The sequence below is a fragment of the Raphanus sativus genome, chromosome 4 (genome assembly GCF_000801105.2).
Source record: "Raphanus sativus cultivar WK10039 chromosome 4, ASM80110v3, whole genome shotgun sequence".
Classification (NCBI taxonomy): Eukaryota; Viridiplantae; Streptophyta; class Magnoliopsida; order Brassicales; family Brassicaceae; genus Raphanus; species Raphanus sativus.
Genome location: NC_079514.1, coordinates 31,981,200 through 31,996,338, shown reverse-complemented (window position 1 = coordinate 31,996,338; position 15,139 = coordinate 31,981,200). Strand labels below are relative to the sequence as shown.

At 24.6% G+C, this 15,139-nt stretch overlaps 1 protein-coding gene across 1 annotated transcript; it reads right to left on the bottom strand.

Annotated features, from left to right (window-relative positions):
- Positions 1-363: 363 nt before the first annotated feature.
- On the bottom strand, positions 364-2,876 carry LOC108849153 (probable GABA transporter 2). Its single transcript, XM_018622666.2, has 7 exons — positions 2,609-2,876; positions 2,308-2,538; positions 1,712-1,809; positions 1,429-1,615; positions 1,232-1,362; positions 915-1,151; positions 364-829 (listed from the first exon to the last, which is right to left on the bottom strand). Exons 1-7 carry the CDS (start codon positions 2,691-2,693, stop codon positions 440-442), a joined length of 1,359 nt encoding a protein of 452 aa, XP_018478168.1. The 5' UTR covers positions 2,694-2,876; the 3' UTR covers positions 364-439.
- Between the last annotated feature and the right edge of the window lie 12,263 nt (positions 2,877-15,139).

Here is a 15,139-nt window from a genome sequence, read left to right as displayed (position 1 = left end):
GCTGGAATTTAAAGTTTAAATATTATTATCTCAATATATTTAATGATATTGTTCTTAAATTATGTCTCTAATGGATTAATGGATTTAGACTAATCAAGTAAATTCAGATTTATATGATTTATTAATATGTTAAGGGTCTTAGTAATAAAAGTAATAGCTTGGGGTTTGAGAATGACTAGTCTATTGTTTTTTGGGATTATCTATTCCCTCTTACAGCAGAAGCTAGCAAATTATCACACATTCCAAACTAACAAAAAAAGCTCGAGATTGATTAGTGTTTACCATTTTCGTAAGAAAATTTAATATTTTCCAGCTAAAAATGACCGCAAACCCTCTTTTGGCCAACCACCGGAAAAACTGAAGGACATTAACCCAAAAAAAAAACATGTACTCAAAAAGTGCGTCTATGTATTATCAATATACTATATGATAAAAGCATCTAATCAACAACTTCACTACTAAACAACTTGAACTTATTAGCATCAAGAACAAGTTTCCTAATAGATGAGAAAGCTCCCATGAGTCCCGCACAAGTGAACACAACCATTATCGTCATGTTTATCCAATACGTGAAGCTTTTTTTGGTAGGCTTGTATGTCATGTTGTACAGAAGCATTGGCAGCACGAAATCGAGTGGGATAAACCCAAACGCACCTACCACCGCGTTTATATCCCCAAAGAAGGGTAGCATCGCTGCCATGAACCCACAGAACGCCATATATAGCGTTCTTAGAATCAGACGCGGCACCAGGTTGCGTCTTGAGAACATCCCTTGTGTTGTATCCGCCGATTTCTTCTCCATTATCTCATACGCAACTTGAGAATACACCTACCAAAAACCCCTCTAAACGTTAGTCACTATCTTGATATCCAAGTAACCTTCAATATGATCACTTGACCATTTTTAGACTTACGAGGCCAATGGCGAAGAGCTGAAGAAGAACAAAGATGACTGCTAGGCCAATGACGACAATAGGAGCCAGAGTAGGTCCTTGGTCAGGCATTAGGTTCTTGAGAATATTAGAGTTCGAACTATTACCAAATACCCAATAACCCGAAACTGCAGTCGAGTAAAACGTGATGAAGATCACACTGTAACACAACAATAGTCCTTTCAACATCTTCCCTGTAGCTGGTGGGGCAAGAGTTGCCTGCATTTGTAATATAAAGCGTAACATAAATCTCAAGCTCAATAATGACACGTTTTGATTTGTTTTTCAGCATATTTGACCTGTATTTCAGGCAAGATTCCATTTCCGAAAATAGCAGCAATGATCGAAATGGATGTGAAGGCACTAAAAACTCTTCCCGAGTCCGTAGGCTCTAGTGAATACTCACGTTTAGGAGCGTGTTTAGACAAGCCTTCAAAACCACAAATTAGTTGTCGATTTTTTCACTAAAAAATAATAGTAATAAAAATCACCGTACCTAGGTTGATACAAGCCGCAACAACGAGGAAAGTGTAGCCTACGCTGAGAAGGAGAGAAACACAGTTAATGTGTCTAAGAGAGTGAAAACTTGGGAGCTGTGACAGAACAATCATCACGGCTGTCACCATAGCAATGAACTCGTAGAGCTTCAAGGTTCCTTGTGGGAAAAGGCTCGAGTACATTATCTGCGTGTCACGAACAAAAATATATTTGATTGAACTATCTGATCCGTACATATCTTAGTGGCAAGTAACTAAAAGTTTTGTATTTTGTATTTTTACTTCAAGGCATTGGCCTGCGAGTAGAATGGCACCAATACCGATTCCCGTGTTGATAGCTGTTTGAATGAATATAACCACATAAAACATCCATCCTGATCCTGCACCACATTACAATAACCGGTTTAGAAATTAAAATTGACCGGTAAAACAGAATCAATCAGTAACAAAACCGAGAAACTCCAATCCAAAACCACAACTAAATAAAATCGATGGATAAATATTAGTATAGCAGACAAACAAAATCAAATAGACGGACGAAACCTAATAAAATAAAAATAAAATTGTTCAACTTTAAAATCCATATAAACTGTGTAATCGAATTACTATATTAATTTAAACCGATCTAGAAAGAACCGAGTTCTATCCAAAAACCTGAAACCGGTTACTGAATTTCAGTAACGACCACTTCAATACATCCAAACCGGAAGCACGTGTGCGATCAGGAAATCTAACAGACGAATAAGGTCAAAGTATCTACACTGAAACCCGATCCAACGTATACGGATTTAACCAAAAATAGCAAAAAAAAAAGAAAAGGAAAAATATATTTCAGGATTTAATTCTGAGAAAATATGATTTTGTTTTTTTTTTTGTACCGAGAACGTCGGCGGCGAGTTCCCGGAATCGAATGTGACGGCGGCCAGATTTTTCACAGTGATCGAGAACCTTGGACATGAGGTAGTAAGCGTAGAAAGTGACGAGTCCCATCGTCGTCAAACACACAAACCCTAACCACCATCCCAACCCCCTGAACGCGTACGGTAACGTCAATATCGTGGGTCCCACGATCGCCGTCGTCAGATGAAATCCGGCGTGCCACCACTCGCCTGAATTTACAGGAAAATTTAATTAATTTTTTTTCCCAAAAATCTGATGAGCAGTTCATAGAATAATTACCTTTTGATTGGAGGACGAAGAGAGCTCCGGCGTCGGAATCGAGCCGGGAAGAAGGAAACGGTTCGGATCTTGGAGGATCCGCCATTGATGATGGATTTTAGGTGGAAGAAGAGAATTTTTCAAAAGAAAGTGATTCTTGGGGATGAATGATAAACAACAGCAACAACGTAGATGTGGTGGTGCATTTTAGCTGGTGACAGTTTATACTAATTGGTAACACAGGAGTAAAAGTATTTCGTTGGTTCTTATAAAAAAAGGAAAGAAAACAACCTGTCCGAGTGGGGAAAGAAGTCATAATATGCATTTCCCCCTTTATTCGGGATGTAATGTAATAAAAGATTTTTTTTCCGTGCTGTTATCTTTTTTTACTTATTTTGTTTATATTATTAGGATTCCTTCTTTACTTTTTATATTTTTCACTTTGTATTTTTTTCTTACAAAAATAGAGTTTTCTTGATTCGCTACCTAGCTATGGGGAAAAGTGCCTATTCCAACCTGAACAATTTGGATCGTGCCAAATACAACCCGAACTAATGGTTAGTGCCAAATACGACATGAACTCAATTAAAACTTTAAAAACCTACCCGAACTTTTTAAAATGTGCATAAATCTACATTGAAATATTATTAAAAAGTTGAAATTACATAAACTACTATTTTTTCATCGTATTAAATTTTAAAACTTTGGTGATAATTTTTTCTAATTTATATAAATACATAACATGTTTTTACTTATTATATCTTCAATAAACTTATATCTTACTAAAATAAAATAATAAAATATTTATAATTACATGATCTTAAATATACTTAAAAATTTTGAAGTTATTTATAAAAATTTCTTGTATAGATTATTTTTATTTTTAAAACTTAAGTGATTTTTTTTCAAAAGTTATTATTATATATTTTAATATTTTGTTCAATTCTGAAAGGTAAAAGGTTCAAAATATAAATAACTTCAAAAATTTTGAACAAAATATCAAAATATATAATAAATTTGAAAAAAAATTCACTTAAGTTTTAAAAAATAAAAATAATCTATACATTTTTTATTTATAAATAACTTTAAAATTTTAAGTATATCTAAGATAATTTAATTATAAATATTTTATTATTTATATTTTAGTAATATATAAGTTTATTGAATATATAATAAGTAAAAACATGTTATGTATTTATATAAATCAGAAAGAATTATCACCAAAGTTTTAAAATTTAATACGATGAAAAAATAGTAGTTTATGTAATTTCAACTTTTTAATAATATTTCAATGTAGATTTATGCACGTTTTAAAAAGTTCGGATAGGTTTTTAAAGTTTTAGTTGAGTTCAGGTCGTATTTGGCACTAACCATTAGTTCGGGTTGTATTTGGCACGATCCAAATTGTTCAGGTTGGAATAGGCACTTTTCCCCCTAGCTATGAGTGGACTTCTGGCTTATTGCCGTTATCTCTGTACTATATTTGAGAAACGATTTGTACATGCGTCATCACTACAATTACTCTCAACAAAAAATGATAACATGACTTAAAAAATATGACATGGCATCGATTTAATTGTGACATGTAAAATTTTATATATTAAAATTTATTTTTTTTCGTAAGATTTCTTAAATATGATAACGGCTATTTTCTATATACACATTCATATTTTTGAAAAAGTTTCGTAATATAGTAATAACTAATAAATTTTACATCAAAAATATTATTTTTCTACAAGTATCTATTTTGATAAGATTTTAGAAATATGGTAATACTAATAATTTTTCTATATCTATTAAAAGAATAGAATTATATATAAATAATAATTACAAATTTATTTTTTCATCAATTTATGAATCATATTTTTATTATCAAAATAAGTGTGGTTATAATTATATATTTATCAACTTATATATGTTATTTATATTAATGTATATATTTATTAGAACTAATTTAAAATAAAATTTAACTGAATAAAATATAATATGAATAAAATAACTCTATAAATTTTTAATTATTATTATTATTGTTACAATTTAAATAAAATTAAATTAAAAATTAAAGTAAACTTGAAACTAGAAAAACTACATTATGGTTTCACTTTTAACTAATAAAATTTAAATTCAAATACTGAAATTTGAAAATTTGTTTATATAAAAATATTTTTAAAATTTTATATCTGCGCATGGCGCAGGAAAACTGCTAGTTGGTCAAAAATTTTAAAGTTTTAACACTTTAAGAGTTCAGTTTTTGTAGAGACTAATTGATGTAAAATTTATTGGTTAAGAATCATTTTTGCTAAGAAGGGTTAGTGCAGAATAAACCTAAGATAGTCAATAGTTCTAATAAGAAAATGGACTTGGATATATTTATTCTATTAAAATAGAATCATTAAAAAATCTGTGGTACAGAAGACAATTTCGACAATTATTTAAGGAAAAATTGCCAAATATAACTCACAACTTGATTTTAAATGCAAAAGTATACCCAAACTTTAATCAAATGCAGAAGTAATTTAAAAGGCTATTGAAATTACAACCAGCCCCTTGTGACCAAACAAAAAAAAACAGTTTTTTACGAACCCCAGTAAATCTTCTGGTATAGTTAATCTTAAAAATAATTTATAATTTTTTTAAAAAATATTTTGTTAAGTGAAAAATTGAAATCATGTAATTAAGATATGTTAAAAGTGTTATAAATTAAAATATAACAAAAGTGAATTGTTTTCAACATAGATGAGTGAAAGTAGTGAGTCATGATATTCTTTGGTTTAGGTTTTGCCAACATATGTTGTAGTATTGTATGTGTTCTTAGGGTTAGATTTTGGAAAGCATAAAAGTATTTTTGAAAAATATGAAATTTACCCAAATGTGTTTATTTCTGTGTATAGTAAACACTAAGCAAGTTTAATTTGATTTTATAACGTGTTTAGTTAGTTAATTTTAGTCAATTTAGTTTAGGGGTTAAATTTAGGGTCTGGACGACTTACAAGTAAGTCTTCTAGACGACTAGACGATTTACAAGTAAGTCTTCTAGACGACTGGACGACTTACTTGTAAGTCTTCTGGTATAGTTGATCTTAAAAATAATTTATAAAATTTGTAAAAAATATTTTGATAAGTGAAAAATTGAAATCAAGTAATTAACATATGTTATAAGTGATATAAATTAAGATACAATAAAAGTGAATTGTTTTCAACATAGATAAGTAAAAGTATTTAGTTTCCCGCTAAAAATATTTAGTTTCCCGCTAAAAATATTTGAGTTTTCCGCTAAAAATATTGAAGTCTTCTGGACGACTTACAAGTAAGTCGTGTAGGAAGTCTTCTATTCAGAAGACTTACTTGAAAGTCTTTTGAATCTAAAATATTTAACCTAATTGGATTTTTTGTCTCCCTATATAAAGAAAAATTTACACATTCTCTCTACTCCTCTCAAATGGCTGCAACAAAAATGTAATGTTCATCATTCTAAAACTCTCAAACCCCTCTCTAATCTCTTTGAACTTATAAATACCAAGCTTTATATCAATTGATTGTTTTTGTCTCATATCTTTCTCACTAATTTATCTTGTTTTTGGAGGTTTTTCATCACATGATTCTTACTAATAATTTTAAATTTAAATATAATAATATATTAAATAATGTTGTAATTAGAAATAAAAGTCACTAAAAACTACTATACAAAAATTATAGTAGTACCATTTCATTACTTAAGAGAAATACTTGGGTTCACCTTTAGAGTGAACTTTTAGGTTCACCCAACCAATAGGATTTCGTTATTTTATATTCAGTATCTTTTAAAAAAGGAAACATAATATTGTCAAGTTTTATTATGTTTTTAAAATAAAAAATAAATAGAAAATAATAGTAGTTCCAAAAAAAGATTTTATATTTAAAATACCGTCAGCAAAACACTAAACCCTAAACTCTAAACCCTAAATCATAAACTTTAAATCCATGGTAAACCCTTGGATAAATCCTAAATTTTTGGATTTTTTTAAAAAATATATTTTTAGCACAATCAGAAAAACACTAAACCCTAAACCCTAAATACTAAACCCTAAACCCTTGGGTAAATCATAAACCCTTGGATAAATCATAAACCCTTGGATAAATCCTAAACCGTAGGATTTAGACTTTATCCAAACATTTTGGATTTACCAAGGGTTTAGGATTTACCCAGGGGTTTAGGGTTTAGGATTTAGGGTTTAGGGTTTAGTGTTTGGCTGACGATATTAAAATTATATTTTTCTAAAACGTATTTTTGTTTGCAATTAATATTAATTTTTATTTTTTAGTTTAAAAATATTAATATAATTTGACAATATTTTGTTTCCTTTTCTAAAAGATCTTGAATATGAAATAACGAAATCCTATTGGTTGGGTGAACCTAAAGGTTCACTCTAGGGGTGAACCCAAGAATTTCTCATTACTTAATATGAACTTTTTGATTATTTACATTAATCAATCAAATATATAACATTTTAATTTTTTTTGATAATTTCTAAGAATATTAATAATAAATTAGTTTAACTATGAATGTATTTTTTCTATTTATATCAAACCTATTAAGATAAATCTAAAAAAACTTATAAAATCTTAATTATTTTATAAAATATTGCATTAATTAGTTTCATAAATAGTAATATAATTATATTATATATTAATATCTACTAAAATTTTGCTAGAAAAAAAAATTATCTGCTATTTTGTAAATTTTATAATTATAGTCATATTAAAATAAAAGTACTATATGAGTTAATATAACAAAATTTTATACTAAAATAGAAGTAACATATGAATATAACAAAATTATATTAATTAATGATTTAAATTAATTTATTTTCAAATATTATTCCATTTACATAAATAATAAAAATATCATACACAGTTATGGATTAACGTAGTATTTATTTTTAAAAATTGTTACATATTCTAAAAATTTCTATCGACAACTATATCTTTATTTTTGAAATACAACACAGAAAATTATGTTAGTATAATATTTTGAAATATTAATTTAATAAAAAGAAAGAAAAGTTAATACCATAACATCAAAAGATCCTATATTGATAAAATTTATTAAAATAGTATGATAGTTTATACTATGTATAAAGTTTACTACATAAATGTGTCGAAATTTATTAAACAGAACAATACATTTACTTATAAAATCTCACAATACACTAAAATGATAGTTACTAAACTATATTGTTAAACATAAAATGTAAATATAATTTCTATAGTGTAACTAAATAAATTTTAAAATTAGAATTTTTTTTTTTGAAGAATTTTTCCTATTTGATTATTTTAGATTATAAATTTATTATATTTAACTTGAAAATATATTAGTATGTAGTAAAAATTAAAAACTAAATAAATGGCTAAGATAAATCATTATATATTAATAATTTTGAATAAGAAACCTAAGCAATGATATTATAGAGTTACATTATATATAATAAAAAAATTTAAATCATATATTTAAAACGTTTACATCAAACTGATTAGTAAAATTCACATCACAAAATGATTGATATAGTTAGGTGAGAATTCATATTCTAATGTTTCAAAAGAACACAAATTCATTTCTACGTTAGATACTTAGAGAGATGCATATGCACTACTGAATTATTTAGGAGATTCAATGATTTAATCTATAAATTTTCAAGAAAAATGGGTTTAAGTAGAGAGAATAAGTAATTAGTTAGTTAAGAAATAAGAAAAGTTAATACCATGACATCAAAAGATCATATATTGATAAAAAAATTTAAAATAATATGATATTTTCTACTATGTATAAAGTTTACTAAATTAATATGTCTAATTAAAAAGAGCAATACATTTACTTATAAAATCTTAATTATTTTATAAAATATTGAATTAATTAGTTTCATAAATAGTAATATAATTATATTATATATTAATAGCTACTAAAATTTTGCTAGAAAAAAAATTATCTGCTATTTTGTAAATTTTATAATTATAGTCATATTAAAATAAAAGTACTATATCAGTTAATATAACAAAAATTTATACTAAAATAGAAGTAACATATGAATTAAATATAACAAAATTATATTAATTAATGATTTAAATTATTTTATTTTCAAATGTTATTCCATTTACATAACTAATAAAAATATCATACACAGTTATGGATTAACGTAGTATTTTTTTAAAAAAATTGTTACATTTTCTAACATTTTCTATCGACAACTATATCTTTATTTTTGAAATACAACACAGAAAATTATGTTAGTATAATTTTTTGAAATATTAATTTAATAAAAAGAAAGAAAAGTTAATACCATAACATCAAAAGATCCTGTATTGATAAAATTTATTAAAATAGTATGATAGTTTATACTATGTATAAAGTTTACTACATAAATGTGTCAAAATTTATTAAACAGAACAATACATTTACTTATAAAATCTCGCAATATACTAAAATGATAGTTACTAAACTATATTATTAAACCTAAAATGTAAATATAATTTCTATTGTGTAACTAAATAAATTTTAAAATTAGAATTTTTTTTAGAAGAATTTTTCCTATTTGATTATTTTAGATTATAAATTTATTATATTTAATTTGAAAATATATTAGTATGTAGTAAAAATTAATAACTAAATAAATGTGTAAGATAAATCATTATATATTAATAATTTTGAATAAGAAACCTAAGCAATGATAATATAGAGTTACATTATATATAATAATAAAATTTAAATCATATATTTAAAACGTTTAAGATAATATCAAAAGTATACAATTAAAAATGAGAAAAATAACTGCACAGACGTGCGGATCAAACTGATTAGTAGAATTCACATCACAAAATGTTTGATATAGTTAGGTGAGAATTCATATTCTAATGTTTCAAAAGAACACAAATTCATTTCTACGTTAGATACTTAGAGAGTTGCATATGCACTACTGAATTATTTAGGAGATTCAATGATTTAATCTATAAATTTTCAAGAAAAATGGGTTTAAGTAGAGAGAATAAGTAATTAGTTAGTTAAGAAATAAGAAAAGTTAATACCATGCCATCAAAAGATCATATATTGATAAAATTTATTAAAATAATATGATATTTTCTACTATGTATAAAGTTTACTAAATTAATATGTCTAATTAAAAAGAGCAATACATTTACTTATAAAATCTTAATTATTTTATAAAATATTGCATTAATTAGTTTCATAAATAGTAATATAATTATATTAAATATTAATATCTACAAAAAATTTGCTAGAAAAAAAGCTATCTGCTATTTTGTAAATTTTATAATTATAGTCATATTAAAATAAAAGTACTATATGAGTTAATAGAACAAAATTTTATACTAAAATAGAAGTAACATATGAATTAAATATAACAAAATTATATTAATTAATGATTTAAATTATTTTATTTTCAAATGTTATTCCATTTACATAAATAATAAAAATATCGTACACAGTTATGTATTAACGTAGTATTTTTAAAAAAAAATTGTTACATATTCTAAAATTTTCTATCCACAACTATATCTTTATTTTTGAAATACAACACAGAAAATTATGTTAGTATAATATTTTGAAATATTAATTTAATATAAAGAAAGAAAAGTTAATACCATAACATCAAAAGATCCTATATTGATAAAATTTATTAAAATAGTATGATAGTTTATAATATTGTCGAAATTTATTAAACAGAACAATACATTTACTTATAAAATCTCGCAATAAACTAAAATGATAGTTACTAAACTATATTATTAAACATAAAATTTAAATATAATTTATATAGTGTAACTAAATAAATTTTAAAATTAGAATTTTTTTTTTGAAATTGTTTTCCTATTTGATTATTTTAGATTATAAATTTATTATATTTAACTTGAAAATATATATGTATGTGTAAAAATTAATAACTAAATAAATGGCTAAGATAAATCATTATATATTAATAATTTTGAATAAGAAACCTAAGCAATGATATTATAGAGTTACATTATATATAATAATAAAATTTAAATTATATATTTAAAACGTTTAAGATAATATCAAAAGTAAACAATTAAAATTGAGAAAATAATTGCACGGACGTGCAGATCAAACTGATTAGTAAAATTCACATCACAAAATGTTTGATATAGTTAGGTGAGAATTCATATTCTAATGTTTCAAAAGAACACAAATTCATTTCTACGTTAGATACTTAGAGAGTTGCATATGCACTACTGAATTATTTAGGAGATTCAATGGTTTAATCTATAAATTTTCAAGAAAAATGGGTTTAAGTAGAGAGAACAAGTAATTATTTAGTTAAGAAATAAGAAAAGTTAATACCATGACATCAAAAGATCATATATAGATAAAATTTATTAAAATAATATGATATTTTTTACTATGTATAAAGTTTACTAAATTAATATGTCTAATTAAAAAGAGCAATACATTTACTTATAAAAATCTTAATTATTTTATAAAATATTGCATTAATTAGTTTCATCAATAGTAATATAATTATATTAAATATTAATATCTACCAAAATTTTGCAAGAAAAAAAAATTATCTGCTATTTTGTAAATTTTATAATTATAGTCATATTAAAATAAAAGTACTATATGAGTTAATAGAACAAAATTTTATACTAAAATAGAAGTAACATATGAATTAAATATAACAAAATTATATTAATTAATGATTTAAATTATTTTATTTTCAAATGTTATTCCATTTACATAAATAATAAAAATATCGTACACAGTTATGTATTAACATAGTATTTTTTTTAAAAAAATTGTTACATATTCTAAAATTTTCTATCCACAACTATATCTTTATTTTTGAAATACAACACAGAAAATTATGTTAGTATAATATTTTGAAATATTAATTTAATAAAAAAAGAAAAGTTAATACCATAACATCAAAAGATCCTATATTGATAAAATTTATTGAAATAGTATGATCGTTTATACTATGTATAAAGTTTACTACATAAATGTGTCGAAATTTATTAAACAGAACAATACATTTACTTATAAAATCTCGCAATATACTAAAATGATAGTTACTAAACTATATTATTAAACATAAAATGTAAATATAATTTCTATAGTGTAACTAAATAAATTTTAAAATTTGAATTTTTTTTTGAAATTTTTTTCCTATTTTATTATTTAGATTATAAATTTATTATATTTAACTTGAAAATATATTAGTATGTAGTAAAAATTAATAACTAAATAAATGGCTAAGATAAATCATTATATATTAATAATTTTGAATAAGAAACCTAAGCAATGATATTATGGAGTTACATTATATATAATAATAAAATTTAAATCATATATTTCAAACGTTTAAGATAATCTCAAAAATATTTAATTAAAAATGAGAAAATAACTGCACGGACGTGCGGATCAAACTGATTAGTAAAATTCACATCACAAAATGTTTGATATAGTTAGGTGAGAATTCATATTCTAATGTTTCAAAAGAACACAAATTCATTTCTACGTTAGATACTTAGAGAGTTGCATATGCACTACTGAATTATTTAGGAGATTCAATGGTTTAATCTATAAATTTTCAAGAAAAATGGGTTTAAGTAGAGAGAATAAGTAATTAGTTAGTTAAGAAATAAGAAAAGTTAATACCATGACATCAAAAGATCATATATTGATAAAAAAATTTAAAATAATATGATATTTTCTACTATGTATAAAGTTTACTAAATTAATATGTCTAATTAAAAAGAGCAATACATTTACTTATAAAATCTTAATTATTTTATAAAATATTGAATTAATTAGTTTCATAAATAGTAATATAATTATATTATATATTAATAGCTACTAAAATTTTGCTAGAAAAAAAATTATCTGCTATTTTGTAAATTTTATAATTACAGTCGTATTAAAATAAAAGTACTATCGAACCCATATTTGCCCAATGGATACAATCCGCTTAATATAACAAAATTTATACTAAAATAGAAGTAACATATGAATTAAATATAACAAATTATATTAATTAATGATTTAAATTATTTTATTTTCAAATGTTATTCCATTTACATAAATAATAAAAATATCATACACAGTTATGGATTAACGTAGTATTTTTTAAAAAAATTGTTACATATTCTAAAATTTTCTATCGACAACTATATCTTTATTTTTGAAATACAACACAGAAAATTATGTTAGTATAATATTTTGAAATATTAATTTAATAATAAGAAAGAAAAGTTAATACCATAACATCAAAAGATCCTATATTGATAAAATTTATTAAAATAGTATGATAGTTTATACTATGTATAAAGTTTACTACATAAATGTGTCAAAATTTATTAAACAGAACAATACATTTGCTTATAAAATCTCGCAATAATTTTTTAAAAAAACCTAAACAATAAGATTATAGAGTTACATTATATATAATAATAAAATGTGAATCATATATTTAAAACGTTTACGATAATATCAAAAGTACACAATTAAAAAATGAGAAAATAACCGCACGGACGTGCGGATCAAGCTGATTGCTAAAATTCACATCACAAAATGTTTGATATAGTTAGGTGAGAATTCATATTCAACTGTTTCAAAAGAATCATTTCTAAGTTATACTTAGAGAGTTGCATATGCATTACTGGATTATTTATGAGATTCAATGGTCTAATTTATAGTTTTTTCATGAAAAATGGGTTGAAGTAAAGAGAATAAGTAATTAGTTAGTTAAGTCTCTCTCTCTCTCTTTCTCTCTCTCTTCTCATCGTTTCTTTGAATCCGGCTGCTCCCTTAGAACCTTGGAGTCGGGTTTAAATCTTTTCTTTTTTTGGGCAAAAAAAAATCTTTTCTTTTTTTATTTTATTTTATGTCCTGGGATTTGATCTTCGTTCTCACTATTTTTCTACTTGACGAGTTGGTTTAATTCTAGATCTTGATCTAGCGTATGTCGTTTCTAGGAAAACTAAAGGGTTTGATGAACATCCTTGTTTCTGGTGCTTGCATTTACTAGTCTACCTTGCTTTGGAATTTTTACATTCAGACCAGCTGTTGTATTGAATCCAGCGACCGACTGAAACACTTAATGTTGATTCCGAGCTTCTTTGGTTCATCTATGGTTTTTGATTTTCTTCCTTCTATATCTCTCAAGAGTGGCTGAATCCAATGATGTTTGTTTCTCTCCTTGTCATTTACCATAAGACATGATCGAGATCGTCCTCTTTGCTTAGTTATTTGATTAAGGGGTCTGAAAGACTCACAAAAGACTTCTTCTGATATATTCCGCCAACATTTTAGTAGAATTTGGGGGTTTTGCCTAATTTTAGAAGAATTCAGGTTTCCCACCTAAAGCGAAGTCTCCTAGAAGAAGTTTTATCATGTATTAGATCTTAAAAGTAATTAATAAATTTTATTAAAAAAACTGAAAGGCAAAAAATCAAAATCATGTATTAATATACATTTTTAAATGATGGAAATTTAGTTTTACTAAAATTAAATTATTTTTAACATAGATGAGTGGAAATGTAGATTGAGTCATAATAGTCTCGATTTAGGGTTTGGAAACATATGTTGTAGTATTGTTTGTATATTTAGGGTTAGATTTTGATATCTTAACTTAAAAATAATAATTAAATTTGACATATATGTGTTTAATTTTGTGTATATAAAACACTTTAAAAGTTGATTTTATGTGTAATGAAGTGTTTTTTGCTATTTTGTTAGTTACTAGGATGAGACTCACGTTTTGTCTGGATGATACATGCATAAAAATCATATATTCAAAGTAGGGTTATTAAATCTGGATTTTGGTCTGGTTTCGACTTAGTTTTTTGATATTTTGGTTTATAAAAATGAGATACCATATTAAAGTCATATTTGTTTTAATTTGGCTCAGTTTATATACTGCCGGTTTTTTGTTTATTAAATTTTGATCTGGTATCGGTTTGGTTTTTCGATATTTTAGTTTACAAAAATTAGATTGGTTTCCATTATAGAAAACCTGAAAATATAAGGAAAGTAGTTTGGGTTTATCTTTACTTTTCTGTTTTGTAAATTTAATAGGCTTACTTACTTGTGTACGACCTAAATCATTTTAGTTGAAAAAGAACGAAACTTAGGGGGTGTTATTGGATTCTATATTTATAAAGAGTCTTAAAGATTTGTATGTTGTTATAATTCCAGTGTTATTCCATTAAATTTTTTCAAAACTATTTTAAAATCTGGTGTTTTTAGTTTATGAATTTGTAATAAGTAGTTGAAAGTTTTTGAAAATCTAGTGTTATTGGATTCATCATTTTGAAAAATCAATAAAAATCTTGTGTTATTCAAAAAAAAGAAGAGAAAATACCTGATTTATCACTATTTTGAAATATGTGTTATTGGTTAATGATTTTACATGTTTTTCTTTATAAAATCTTCTCACCAAAGTATTTCATGTTGTTCATGTATTCTCAAAGAGTTTCATATTTAAAAATAATTAAATAGATCATTTACCATTAATCATAAAATTATTAGTTCACGGAGTTTCT

Bases quoted from the DNA above. Each gene is read 5' to 3' on its own strand.
- LOC108849153 (XM_018622666.2), bottom strand. From the start codon at position 2,693: ATGGCGGATCCTCCAAGATCCGAACCGTTTCCTTCTTCCCGGCTCGAT. The intron at 1,152-1,231 runs GTCAAATATGCT...TTACAAATGCAG, and splicing joins GAATCTTGCCTGAAATACAG to GCAACTCTTGCCCCACCAGC. The intron at 830-914 runs GTAAGTCTAAAA...GGTTTTTGGTAG, and splicing joins AGCTCTTCGCCATTGGCCTC to GTGTATTCTCAAGTTGCGTA.